The sequence below is a fragment of the Bufo gargarizans genome, chromosome 6, assembly GCF_014858855.1.
Source record: "Bufo gargarizans isolate SCDJY-AF-19 chromosome 6, ASM1485885v1, whole genome shotgun sequence".
Lineage (NCBI taxonomy): Eukaryota > Metazoa > Chordata > Amphibia > Anura > Bufonidae > Bufo > Bufo gargarizans.
Genome location: NC_058085.1, coordinates 363,454,499 through 363,469,370, shown reverse-complemented (window position 1 = coordinate 363,469,370; position 14,872 = coordinate 363,454,499). Strand labels below are relative to the sequence as shown.

The window sequence follows — 14,872 nt, the reverse complement described above, 5'->3', positions numbered from 1 at the left end:
TGATGAGCGCAGTCACGTCACCACAGGTCCTTTTCCTTTGCACAGCAAAGATGAAGACAGAAGAGATGCCGGCTGCGCGAACAAGTGGATTAAGGTGAGTTAAATTTTTTAATTTTTTTTTACCCCTCCAGCCCTATTGTACTATGTATTCTGTATTCAGAATGCTATTATTTTCCCTTATGACCATGTTATAAGGGAAAATAATACAATCTACACAACACCTAACCCAAACCTGAACTTCTGTGAACAAGTTCGGGTCTGGGTACAAAACATGCCAATTTTTCTCATGCGCGCGCAAAACGCAATAAAATGTTTTGCACTCGCGCGGAAAAATCGCACATTTTTCCGCGGCGCACCCGCATCTTATCCGGGCCAAAAACATGACGCCCGTGTGGAAGAGGCCATAGAAGCGTCGGGCAAGCATGACGAGATCCATACAAGTGGGGAGCCAACAAGTATTGTAATAATGTGACTTGGGGTCAATCAGAATATTAATCCGACAGGCAGAACGTGACGAGAACTGCATCAAAGACGCATCAAGATCTAGGAAGATCTTCAATGCCAAACTCTGCCCCAGGAAAGAATGTGCAGGACTTTGCCTTCAAGGTTTCACGAGAAGTGGCTCTAAGCCTTAATACAGTATTATGTGAAGAACTAACGAACCAAGACCGGGGACTGGTAGGAGAGAGAAAAAGAGTAAAATGCGTTCTGTAGGACCCTGCAAGGCATGTGGGCCTGAAAAAGAAGAGTAAAAGAAGAGCTCCGGCTATACACGTTCAGTGGGGATGAGGATAAGCGTTTGCAAAACACCATTTATCCATATGTGAACAAAGCATTCAACGGGTAAAATCCAAATATGACTGATGCCCCCAATGTGGAGCATTCTGCAATATGCTTCTACCAGGAAGATTCCCGACTCGTGCATGCTGCCGGCTCCTTGCAGCGGTAAATGGATGAAGAGCTGTTGGATTAGCCAGTCTTTGCTCAGCTGTAGCAGTAAAGCATCTGCTTACAAGAAAACGATAGGATTATTAGCAGAGATTAATCAACCCGGAGAAGGCAAATTGTTAATTATGTGATCACAGTCTGGGGCGGCAGGCTTCAGATGTATTCACAGGAAGCACAGCTAGTGAAGATGCTGGAGGGATCCATAAAACAAGACAATGCTGTGTCTGAGCACCATGATACAATAGTCAAGGGCTATGACGCCTGACAAGGGGTGGTATAGAAAATCAGTGCCGCTGCAAGAAAATGTGGCACAAAACTGCTGAACACCAGGCTCTTGAGGTACCAAACAGATGGACAAGGACCAAGACACCAGAAAGGTGGGCATCAAATAATTGGACCTCAAGGAAGAAGGCTCCATATGACTGTATAGCATAGGTTGGTCAGTGGCCACCATCAGGGGCTAGGGTCCCAAGTCCGTAGACACCAGAGGTTCTGAACCAAACAAGTGAACATAAATGATGAGGGTATTGAGTCTCTGGACTCCAGAAATTGAGACCCCTGAATCACTGGACGAGCATAGCAAGTCTGCATATACCAGACATTGGGAAGCCAAATGGCTGAATCTTAAGGACTAAGGGGGTCGTTTACAAACAGATATACGTCACTTTTTGGCCTATATCTATCGCAGATTGTGGCACAAAGGTTATTTGCACCGCAATCAGCGACTTTTCCCTGCTCATTTTGTACGCATGGTCTAAATTTACCCCAGCAAAGGAGTTGGCGTAGGTTTAGACAGGCGGTGGATACGCCAAAGTTATGTAGAGACCGGCGCCTCTACATAGATTCAACGCATCCACTGCCTGCTAAAGGGGTATTAAGACTGGCGTCACTAAGTCTAAGTCTCCTAACCACGGGTTAGGGTACCAGGTCACTATACACCAGAAGTCCAGACCCAAACAACTGAACATAAAATGATGAGAAACTGAGTCTCTGGATTCCAGAAACGGTGACACCAGATGTCAGGAGTACAAGGAAAGGCATACTAACTCTCTGGAGACCAGAAACTGGGACACCAAATGACAGGACCTCAAGGACTAGATCTCTGGACACCAGAGCTTGGCACAATAAGATACAAGAATAAGAGACTAGGACACCAAAGAATGGGGCACTAAATGACTGGACCTGACTGGGTTTAGAACATTACATTTCTGGAGACTAGAGAAGAGAACAGCAAATAACCAGATATATAGAAATAGTCACCAGGTCCCTGGAATGGGACTCCAAGGGGACCTTTATTAACAGATTTGCACCACAATAGTGGCAGATTTAGGTAGCAGATTTTGTAAACTGCGCTTTTCTCCGCTTACCACTGTTCCAAAGTCCTGCTCATTTATCATTTTCCACACAGTTTTTTTGCATGGAAAATGGCTTAGATCTATACCAGCAAAGGAGATTTAAGTCTGTTGCATGACCTGCACGACCTGCTGGAGGAAGCACCCAACAACTGCACATGGAGCTAGGGTAGGATGGAATACAACACTAATTGACTTTGGCCTCAAGGGCTTGTGCACCAAGTCTCTGGACACCAAATGACTGGAGGCCAGAGACTTGGTATCCTTATGAGGTATAGTTTGGTTCCCTCGTTTATTGGTGTCCTTGAGGTGCAGAGCGTGAAACACCAAACACTGGGCATCAGAGACTGGGAAACCAATTGACTGAGGAGATACTTAGCATGTAGGTGTCCGGTATCCTAATCTCAGTCATGTCTCTGAATATGAGAGAATACATGACAGGGACTCAAGGACTACTGCAGCATCTGTGGATACCTCAGAACAAGACACCTAACGACTGGCAGTGGCCAGATACCTGGGAAACCAATAGCTTATGCCGCAAGGACGATGATACCACGTATCTACCGACCAGACCTGGGATCCTGGCCTTTGAGGTACAGAGATTGGGACTCCAAATGATCAGCTATAACATGCTAAGGGTAGGTCATCAAACCAGTAGACGTACCTCAGAGGAATCAGCACTTTGGCTGGGAGGGATTGTCCTTGGACACTGAATGAGCCTGCCCCACCACTGTGACTGTGCGCCATGCAAGCATCACTAGTAATACACCTTTCATAAACCTGGCAGCGTCCTCAAAGGAGAAAAGGAGCAGCCTCCGAAGTTGTCCTTAGTGAGTCACTGACTACACCGCCACACATCAAAGGGGAGTCCACTTTACACAAGCAATTTTGAAATGCCCTATAAGAGCATTTTGAGGTGGGGAAAAAAATAACACTCACCTCCTTTGGTCGCCCTGGTTCCTGCTGTGTGTCTCCATCCCGGGGCTTCCATTACCCTGCCTGTCCGGAAGTGTAATGTGCTGACTCCCTGAATGTCACCACTGCTGGCCAATCAGTGGCCTCAGCGGTGATGTGTGCAGGCATGGTGACTGCTGAGACCACTACTTGTCCGGTGCAGAAAGTCACTACGTCCCCCTTCTAGACATGCAAGGACTGTAAATGGCGGTGTCTGAGACGCACCACAAGAGCTGAGACGACCAGAGCAGCAGGGTATTTTCCCTACACACACACCATCCCCGGCCAACCCCAGACATCCCCTTTAATATTGTGTTTTCTGTAACGTCTCCTATGTCTGCGCTGATGTTTATGTGCTTTTGTTACTCTGTATAGGGAGAAGGAAAGAAGCATGGTGGACACAGACACGCAATATATGCAGCAGCGGTCCGATGCGCCCCGTTTTACAGGAGGTGGATTTCCCATAAGCCACGCCCCAAAAATTATAGCCTGATGAACACGTGTCCTGTCCTTGTAGTGTATGTAACCTGGTCTCTTAATAAATGTGTATCTGAAGTTGTCTCACTTTGTGGTGTATTAACGGTTTTGTATTAAAACATATTAAAGGGGATTTCTGGCTCCATTAAAGGAGGTTATCCCACAAATCAAGCTTGTATAAAAAGGCCATTAGCTGCTATTTTCTGCTACATCGGCCTCTTTTTATCTTTGTGTCCCCTTCAGCCCCACCACTGATCTGTGATATTGTGGGCGGCAGTGTCCCCCCCCCCCCTCCTCATTTCTCTGTTCTCTGCCTACAACTTTCCAAAATCCTATTGCAAGTGCTCAACACATCTAATTTATCAAGAGGCACACCTCTGGCCCTCCGTGTGCCAGAAACTAAAATCTGTGCCGGTGTAGATTTGAGCTATAATTTATTTCAGTTTATTGTTTTAAATTATAGCAAATTTGCTGAACAGCCCCACCCTCTTCCTTCCGCTTTTTCAGTTGTGAGCACAGAGTAAAAGCACAAGAAGTCGTGAATTTTTTGCACAAAAATGGCATACACCAAGATCCGAGGCTATTTAATGCTACAAAAATGATGAAAATCGATATATTCCCTGTCTATGACTTTTAATCCCTCCTGCTCCACATTATCACCAGTTAGTCTCCTTCTCATTCTGACAGCTATACGTGTAGTTCCAAAAGTTCCCAGTCAGACTGGCAGCTGTAAGTTCCCAGTCAGTCTTCTTCTCCCTCTGGTAGTTAAAAATATAGTGTGCAGTATGTTCCCAGTTAGTCTTCTTCTCCCTCTGGTAGTTAAAAATATAGTGTGCAGTATTTTCCCAGTTAGTCTTCTTCTCCCTCTGGTAGTTAAAAATATAGTGTGCAGTATTTTCCCAGTCAGTCTTCTTCTCCCTCTGGTAGTTAAAAATATAGTGTGTAGTACGTTCCCAGTCAGTCTTCTTCTCCCTCTGGTAGTTAAAAATATAGTAAGCAGTATGTTCCCAGTCAGTCTTCTTCTCCCTCTGGTAGTTAAAAATATAGTGTGTAGTACGTTCCTAGTCAGTCTTCTTCTCCCTCTGGTAGTAAAAAAAATATAGTGTGCAGTATGTTCCCAGTCAGTCTTCTTCTCCCTCTGGTAGTTAAAAATATAGTGTGTAGTATGTTCCCAGTCAGTCTTCTTCTCCCTCTGGTAGTTAAAAATATAGTGTGCAGTATGTTCCCAGTCAGTCTTCTTCTCCCTCTGGTAGTTAAAAATATAGTGTTTAGTACATTCCCAGTCAGTCTTCTTCTCCCTCTGGTAGTTAAAAATATAGTGTGCAGTATGTTCCCAGTCAGTCTTCTTCTCCCTCTGGTAGTTAAAAATATAGTGTGTAGTACGTTCCTAGTCAGTCTTCTTCTCCCTCTGGTAGTAAAAAAAATATAGTGTGCAGTATGTTCCCAGTCAGTCTTCTTCTCCCTCTGGTAGTTAAAAATATAGTGTGTAGTACGTTCCCAGTCAGTCTTCTTCTCCCTCTGGTAGTTAAAAATATAGTGTGCAGTATGTTCCCAGTCAGTCTTCTTCTCCCTCTGGTAGTTAAAAATATAGTGTGCAGTACATTCCCAGTCAGTCGTCTTCTCCCTCTGGTAGTTAAAAATATAGTGTGCAGTATGTTCCCAGTCAGTCTTCTTCTCCCTCTGGTAGTTGAAAATATAGTGTGCAATATGTTCCCAGTCAGTCTTCTTCTCCCTCTGGTAGTTAAAAATATAGTGTGCAGTATGTTCCCAGTCAGTCTTCTTCTCCCTCTGGTAGTTAAAAATATAGTGTGCAATATGTTCCCAGTCAGTCTTCTTCTCCCTCTGGTAGTTGAAAATATAGTGTGTAGTACGTTCCTAGTCAGTCTTCTTCTCCCTCTGGTAGTTCAAAATATAGTGTGCAGTATGTTCCCAGTCAGTCTTCTTCTCCCTCTGGTAGTTGAAAATATAGTGTGTAGTACGTTCCCAGTCAGTCGTCTTCTCCCTCTGGTAGTTGAAAATATAGTGTGCAGTACATTCCCAGTCAGTCTTTACCCTGTGGCAGTTGTTAATATAGGCCCCAGAAAATTTCCATTCAAACTCCACCCACTCTGGCAGCTATAAATATAGGCCACAGTATTTTACCAGTTATTTTCCTCCCTCCTCTGGCAACTATAGATAAAGTTTCCAGTAAGTTATCCAGTCAGTCCCCTCCTCCCTCTGGCAGCTGTAAATATTAGTCCCCAGTAAGTTCCCAGTTACCCTCCGTCCCCCCTTGACAGCTATAAATATAGTTCCCATTTATTTTCCTTCACCTCTGGCAGCCATATATATTTATTCCCCTGAAGATGGTTAGACAGTAATTGGACTATAGAGCCTGGAGCGGTCAGGCAGTCGGTCTGGCTTTGCCGTATGTTGCAGGACTACTCATCCTTCCTGACAAGTAGCATAGAAGCACTTTGTACAGGCTGCCAGTGAACAGAGGATCAATAGACCTGCCTGTGGGAAGAGAGACTGAGCATGTGTGACCAGCAGCATTCAGCTCATTAGGTGGAGGTGCACATTGCTATACACCTTGAACACCAGGTGGCACCATACTATGCAGATAAATGTAACTGTTTACTGAATCATTTTGTAATGCATGTGAATGGTAAATATGTTTTTCATGATTTTGGTGAACTAATGTGGGGTAGAAGGTGGCCCATCCATAGACTGTCTGTTCAGGAGGACCGGGCACGTCTGTATGTCTGTGCATTACATGGACAGCCCATTGCCTACACGTTCTGTGTTGCAAGTGAAGACAGTAACTGCCTGTAGCCAAATCTGCTGCTTCCACCGGCAGGGCAAGTGGTCACATGGACACAAGATGACATTCCTGCAAGTGAGCCAGGACTACTGCCTATGGATATTTAGAGTTTCACAGATGTTGCAGAGCTGAGCTTGTCAGGTGTATCATTGCTGTGTTTGTCTTTTGGCACAAGGTGATATCACTATGTTCACAATTCATTTTTTGTATACAGACAGATCTCGGCTTGCCAGAAGGACACTGTTTTGCATAGGCTTAATGTAGTTCAAAAGTGAGGGAAAATAGGGGGATGCAGCTGCAGTTTCCTAATCAGCTTTTCAGTGAGATGACTTCAGAGGGAGAGGAAGGGGATGCAGCTGCAGCTTCCTAATCAGATTTTCAGTGAGATTGTTTAAGAGGGAGAGGAGGGGGATGCAGCTGCAGCTTTTTAATCAGATTTTCAGTGAGATGGCTTCAGAAGGAGAGGAGGGGGATGCAGCTGCAGCTTTTTAATCAGCTTTTCAGTGAGATGGCTTCAGAGGGAGAGGAGGGGGATGCAGCTGCAGCTTCCTAATCAGATTTTCAGTGAGATGGCTTCAGAGAGAGAGGAAGGGGATGCAGCTGCAGCTTTTTAATCAGATTTTCAGTGAGATGGCTTCAGAGAGAGAGGAGGGGGATGCAGCTGCAGCTTTTTAATCAGATTTTCAGTGAGATGGATTCAGAAGGAGAGGAGGGGGATGCAGCTGCAGCTTTTTAATCAGATTTTCAGTGAGATGGCTTCAGAAGGAGAGGAGGGGGATGCAGCTGCAGCTTCTTAATCTGATTTTCAGTGAGATGGCTTCAGAGAGAGAGGAGGGGGATGCAGCTGCAGCTTTTTAATCAGCTTTTCAGTGAGATCACTTCAGAAGGAGAGGAGGGGGATGCAGCTGCAGCTTTTTAATCAGATTTTCAGTGAGATGGATTCAGAAGGAGAGGAGGGGGATGCAGCTGCAGCTTTTTAATCAGCTTTTCAGTGAGATGGCTTCAGAGAGAGAGGAGGGGGATGCAGCTGCAGCTTCTTAAGCAGATTTTCAGTGAGATGGCTTCAGAGAGAGAGGAGGGGGATGCAGCTGCATCTTTTTAATCAGATTTTCAGTGAGATGGCTTCAGAAGGAGAGGAGGGGGATGCAGCTGCAGCTTTTTAATCAGCTTTTCAGTGAGATGGCTTCAGAAGGAGAGGAGGGGGATGCAGCTGCAGCTTTTTAATCAGCTTTTCAGTGAGATCACTTCAGAAGGAGAGGAGGGGGATGCAGCTGCAGCTTCTTAAGCAGATTTTCAGTGAGATGGCATCAGAGAGAGAGGAGGGGGATGCAGCTGCAGCTTTTAATCAGATTTTCAGTGAGATGGATTCAGAAGGAGAGGAGGGGGATGCAGCTGCAGCTTCTTAATCAGCTTTTCAGTGAGATGGCTTCAGAGAGAGAGGAGGGGGATGCAGCTGCAGCTTCTTAAGCAGATTTTCAGTGAGATGGCTTCAGAGAGAAAGGAGGGGGATGCAGCTGCATCTTTTTAATCAGATTTTCAGTGAGATGGCTTCAGAAGGAGAGGAGGGGGATGCAGCTGCAGCTTTTTAATCAGATTTTCAGTGAGATGGCTTCAGAAGGAGAGGAGGGGGATGCAGCTGCAGCTTCTTAATCTGATTTTCAGTGAGATGGCTTCAGAGAGAGAGGAGGGGGATGCAGCTGCAGCTTTTTAATCAGCTTTTCAGTGAGATGGCTTCAGAAGGAGAGGAGGGGGATGCAGCTGCAGCTTTTTAATCAGCTTTTCAGTGAGATCGCTTCAGAGAGAGAGGAGGGGGAAGCAGCTGCAGCTTCTTAAGCAGATTTTCAGTGAGATGGCTTCAGAGAGAGAGGAGGGGGATGCAGCTGCAGCTTTTTAATCAGCTTTTCAGTGAGATCGCTTCAGAAGGAGAGGAGGGGTATGCAGCTGCAGCTTTTTAATCAGATTTTCAGTGAGATGGATTCAGAAGGAGAGGAGGGGGATGCAGCTGCAGCTTTTTAATCAGCTTTTCAGTGAGATGGCTTCAGAGAGAGAGGAGGGGGATGCAGCTGCAGCTTCCTAATCATATTTTCAGTGAGATCGCTTCAGAGGGAGAGGAGGGGGATGCAGCTGCAGATTTTTAATCAGATTTTCAGTGAGATGGCTTCAGAAGGAGAGGAGGGGGATGCAGCTGCAGCTTTTTAATCAGCTTTTCAGTGAGATCACTTCAGAAGGAGAGGAGGGGGATGCAGCTGCAGCTTCTTAATCTGATTTTCAGTGAGATGGCTTCAGAGAGAGAGGAGGGGGATGCAGCTGCAGCTTCTTAATCTGATTTTCAGTGAGATGGCTTCAGAGGGAGAGGAGGGGGATGCAGCTGCAGCTTTTTAATCAGATTTTCAGTGAGATGGCTTCAGAGAGCGAGGAGGGGGATGCAGCTGCAGCTTATTAATCAGATTTTCAGTGAGGTGGCTTCAGAGAGCGAGGAGGGGGATGCAGCTGCAGCTTTTTAATCAGCTTTTCAGTGAGATCGCTTCAGAGAGAGAGGAGGGGGATGCAGCTGCAGCTTCTTAAGCAGATTTTCAGTGAGATGGCTTCAGAGAGAAAGGAGGGGGATGCAGCTGCATCTTTTTAATCAGATTTTAAGTGAGATGGCTTCAGAAGGAGAGGAGGGGGATGCAGCTGCAGCTTTTTAATCAGATTTTCAGTGAGATGGCTTCAGAAGGAGAGGAGGGGGATGCAGCTGCAGCTTCTTAATCTGATTTTCAGTGAGATGGCTTCAGAAGGAGAGGAGGGGAATGCAGCTGCAGCTTTTTAATCAGCTTTTCAGTGAGATCGCTTCAGAGAGAGAGGAGGGGGATGTGGCTGCAGCTTCTTAAGCAGATTTTAAGTGAGATGGCTTTAGAGAGAGAGGAGGGGGATGCAGCTGCAGCTTTTTAATCAGCTTTTCAGTGAGATCGCTTTAGAAGGAGAGGAGGGGTATGCAGCTGCAGCTTTTTAATCAGATTTTCAGTGAGATGGATTCAGAAGGAGAGGAGGGGGATGCAGCTGCAGCTTTTTAATCAGCTTTTCAGTGAGATGGCTTCAGAGAGAGAGGGGGGGATGCAGCTGCAGCTTCCTAATCAGATTTTCAGTGAGATCGCTTCAGAGGGAGAGGAGGGGGATGCAGCTGCAGCTTTTTAATCAGATTTTCAGTGAGATGGCTTCAGAAGGAGAGGAGGGGGATGCAGCTGCAGCTTTTTAATCAGATTTTCAGTGAGATGGCTCCAGAAGGAGAGGAGGGGGATGCAGCTGCAGCTTCTTAATCTGATTTTCAGTGAGATGGCTTCAGAGAGAGAGGAGGGGGATGCAGCTGCAGCTTTTTAATCAGCTTTTCAGTGAGATCGCTTCAGAGAGAGAGGAGGGGGATGCAGCTGCAGCTTCTTAAGCAGATTTTCTGTGAGATGGCTTCAGAGAGAAAGGAGGGGGATGCAGCTGCATCTTTTTAATCAGATTTTAAGTGAGATGGCTTCAGAAGGAGAGGAGGGGGATGCAGCTGCAGCTTTTTAATCAGATTTTCAGTGAGATGGCTTCAGAAGGAGAGGAGGGGGATGCAGCTGCAGCTTCTTAATCTGATTTTCAGTGAGATGGCTTCAGAGAGAGAGGAGGGGGATGCAGCTGCAGCTTTTTAATCAGCTTTTCAGTGAGATGGCTTCAGAAGGAGAGGAGGGGAATGCAGCTGCAGATTTTTAATCAGCTTTTCAGTGAGATGGCTTCAGAGAGAGAGGAGGGGGATGCAGCTGCAGCTTCCTAATCAGATTTTCAGTGAGATCGCTTCAGAGGGAGAGGAGGGGGATGCAGCTGCAGCTTTTTAATCAGATTTTCAGTGAGATGGCTTCAGAAGGAGAGGAGGGGGATGCAGCTGCAGCTTTTTAATCAGATTTTCAGTGAGATGGCTCCAGAAGGAGAGGAGGGGGATGCAGCTGCAGCTTCTTAATCTGATTTTCAGTGAGATGGCTTCAGAGAGAGAGGAGGGGGATGCAGCTGCAGCTTCTTAATCTGATTTTCAGTGAGATGGCTTCAGAGGGAGAGGAGGGGGATGCAGCTGCAGCTTCTTAATCAGCTTTTCAGTGAGATGGCTTCAGAGGGAGAGGAGGGGGATGCAGCTGCAGCTTTTTAATCAGATTTTCAGTGAGATGGCTTCAGAAGAAGAGGAGGGGGATGCAGCTGCAGCTTTTTAATCAGATTTTCAGTGAGATGGCTTCAGAGAGAGAGGAGGGGGATGCAGCTGCAGCTTCTTAAGCAGATTTTTAGTGAGATCGCTTCACAGGGAGAGGAGGGGGATGCAGCTGCAGCTTCTTAAGCAGATTTTCAGAGGGAGAGGAGGGGGATGCAGCTGCAGCTTCTCTACCTGAGGCTGTGCACTATGAGAGGGGAGGGGGAGCAAAGACTGCAGTTTGTACACATTTCTGGCTCCCTAAATCCACAGCTGCTTGAAAAAGTAAAATTGAATGTATTCTTTGATTCCTGAATTGTGTTGTTAAATATATTTTGTTTTAGATTTATCCATGAAGATATCTTAAGGCCCGGGGATGAGCTCTCATGTTCACCACTGTATGCAGAGAGTAATATCACCTCAAGACGTCTGCAATGTGCGCTGCTCGGCTGAGATCTGAATGAGGACGACCGCTTCATTGTGAGGCTGGAGCTGTGCCGTCCAGACAGATAAACATAAAGCGCTTGTAGCAATGGTGGATACATAGTGTCAGCCTCAAATTACATGAGCGGTGTACACCATTTCCTGAGATAAACTCTGCAATTTGACTGAAATGGAGCATGAGCAGCGGGTGATTCCATCTGAAGAGGACAAGAGCTCAGAGCTCGCAAGATTGCTCACCACAAACACAACATCTATTCCCTTGTTTTACTCCTGCAACCAATAAAGATCTGGAAAGTACTTAACCAGCTGTACTTATATAAATATATACAGGAGATGCCCAGGTTATACCAGCATGGTCCATATCACTATATACAAGGAGATGTATAACTTATACCAGCTGTATATATATAATTATATACAGGAGATGCCCGGGTTATACCAGCATGGTCCATATCACTATATACAAGAAGATGTATAACTTATACCGGCTGTACATATATAATTATATACAGGAGATGCCCAGGTTATACCAGCATGGTCCATATCACTATATACAGGAAGATGTATAACTTATACCAGCTGTACATATATAATTATATACAGGAGATGCCCATGTTATACCAGCATGCTCCATATCACTATATACAGGAAGATGTATAACTTATACCAGCTGTACATATATAATTATATACAGGAGATACCCAGGTTATACCAGCATGGTCCATATCACTGTATACAGGAAGATGTATAACTTATACCAGCTGTAAATATATACTTATATACAGGAGATGCCCAGGTTATACCAGCATGCTCCATATCACTATATACAGGAGGATGTATAACTTATACCAGCTGTACATATATAATTATATACAGGAGATACCCAGGTTATACCAGCATGGTCCATATCACTATATACAAGAAGATGTATAACTTATACCAGCTGTACATATATAATTATATACAGGAGATGCCCAGGTTATACCAGCATGGTCCATATCACTATATACAAGAAGATGTATAACTTATACCAGCTGTACATGTATAATTATATACAGGAGATGCCCAGGTTATACCAGCTGTACATATATAATTATATACAGGAGATACCCAGGTTATACCAGCATGGTCCATATCACTATATACAAGAAGATGTATAACTTATACCAGCTGTACTTATATAATTACATACAGGAGATGCCCAGGTTATACCAGCATGGTCCATATCACTATATACAGGAGGATGTATAACTTATACCAGCTGTACATATATAATTATATACAGGAGATATCCAGGTTATACCAGCACGGTCCATATCACTATATACAAGAAGATGTATAACTTATACCAGCTGTACATATATAATTATATACAGGAGATGCCCAGGTTATACCAGCATGCTCCATATCACTATATACAAGAAGATGTATAACTTATACCAGCTGTACATATATAATTCTATACAGGACATGCCCAGGTTATACCAGCATGGTCCATATCACTGTATACAAGAAGATGTATAACTTATACCAGCCGTACATATATAATTATATACAGGGAGTGCAGAATTATTAGGCAAGTTGTATTTTTGAGGATTAATTTTATTATTGAACAACAACCATGTTCTCAATGAACCCAAAAAACTCATTAATATCAAAGCTGAATATTTTTGGAAGTAGTTTTTAGTTTGTTTTTAGTTTTAGCTATTTTAGGGGGATATCTGTGTGTGCAGGTGACTATTACTGTGCATAATTATTAGGCAACTTAACAAAAAACAAATATATACCCATTTCAATTATTTATTTTTACCAGTGAAACCAATATAACATCTCAACATTCACAAATATACATTTCTGACATTCAAAAACAAAACAAAAACAAATCAGTGACCAATGTAGCCACCTTTCTTTGCAAGGACACTCAAAAGCCTGCCATCCATGGATTCTGTCAGTGTTTTGATCTGTTCACCATCAACATTGCGTGCAGCAGCAACCACAGCCTCCCAGACACTGTTCAGAGAGGTGGACTGTTTTCCCTCCTTGTAAATCTCACATTTGATGATGGACCACAGGTTCTCAATGGGGTTCAGATCAGGTGAACAAGGAGGCCATGTCATTAGATTTTCTTCTTTTATACCCTTTCTTGCCAGCCACGCTGTGGAGTACTTGGACGCGTGTGATGGAGCATTGTCCTGCATGAAAATCATGTTTTTCTTACCTTGCAGACTTCTTCCTGTACATCTGCTTGAAGAAGGTGTCTTCCAGAAACTGGCAGTAGGACTGGGAGTTGAGCTTGACTCCATCCTCAACCCGAAAAGGCCCCACAAGCTCATCTTTGATGATACCAGCCCAAACCAGTACTCCACCTCCACCTTGCTGGCGTCTGAGTCGGACTGGAGCTCTCTGCCCTTTACCAATCCAGCCACGGGCCCATCCATCTGGCCCATCAAGACTTACTCTCATTTCATCAGTCCATAAAACCTTAGAAAAATCAGTCTTGAGATATTTCTTGGCCCAGTCTTGACGTTTCAGCTTGTGTGTCTTGTTCAGTGGTGGTCGTCTTTCAGCCTTTCTTACCTTGGCCATGTCTCTGAGTATTGCACACCTTGTGCTTTTGGGCACTCCAGTGATGTTGCAGCTCTGAAATATGGCCAAACTGGTGGCAAGTGGCATCTTGGCAGCTGCACGCTTGACTTTTCTCAGTTCATGGGCAGTTATTTTGCGCCTTGGTTTTTCCACACGCTTCTTGCGACCCTGTTGACTATTTTGAATGAAACGCTTGATTGTTCGATGATCACGCTTCAGAAGCTTTGCAATTTTAAGAGTGCTGCATCCCTCTGCAAGATATCTCACTATTTTTGACTTTTCTGAGCCTGTCAAGTCCTTCTTTTGACCCATTTTGCCAAAGGAAAGGAAGTTGCCTAATAATTATGCACACCTGATATAGGGTGTTGATGTCATTAGACCACACCCCTTCTCATTACAGAGATGCACATCACCTAATATGCTTAATTGGTAGTAGGCTTTCGAGCCTATACAGCTTGGAGTAAGACAACATGCATAAAGAGGATGATGTGGTCAAAATACTCATTTGCCTAATAATTCTGCACGTAGTGTACAGGAGATGCCCAGGTTATACCAGCATGGTCCATATCACTATATACAAGAAGATGTATAACTTATACCAGCTGTACATATATACTTATATACAGGAGATGCCCGGGTTATACCAGCATGGTCCATATCACTATATACAAGAAGATGTATAACGTATAACAGCTGTACATATATAATTATATACAGGAGATGCCCAGGTTATACCAGCATGCTCCATATCACTATATACAAGAAGATGTATAACTTATACCAGCTGTACATATATACTTATATACAGGAGATACCCAGGTTATACCAGCGTGGTCCATATCACTATATACAAGAAGATGTATAACTTATACCAGCTGTACATATATAATTATATACAGGACATGCCCAGGTTATACCAGCGTGGTCCATATTACTATATACAAGAAGATGTATAACTTATACCAGCTGTACATATATAATTACATACAGGAGATGCCCATGTTATACCAGCATGGCCCATATCACTATATACAGGAAGATGTATAGCTTATACCAGCTGTACATATATAATTATATACAGGAGATGCCCAGGTTATACCAGCTTGTATTTATCAGGAGATG

At 44.3% G+C, this 14,872-nt stretch overlaps 1 protein-coding gene across 3 annotated transcripts in view; it reads left to right on the top strand.

Annotated features, from left to right (window-relative positions):
- The window catches only part of CFAP58 (cilia and flagella associated protein 58), an 89,844-nt gene extending 78,413 nt beyond the window's left edge, over positions 1-11,431 (top strand). Inside the window, exons 18-19 of one of the 3 annotated variants that reach the window (XM_044298110.1) lie at positions 3,630-3,772; positions 11,065-11,178. In XM_044298110.1, the coding sequence (XP_044154045.1) occupies positions 3,630-3,747 (118 nt within the window). In that variant the 3' untranslated portion in view covers positions 3,748-3,772; positions 11,065-11,178. Of the gene's footprint in view, positions 1-3,629; positions 3,814-11,064 lie in introns of those variants that run through there. The other 2 variants (XM_044298111.1, XM_044298109.1) reach the window with 2 other exon arrangements.
- The last annotated feature ends 3,441 nt before the right edge of the window (positions 11,432-14,872 follow it).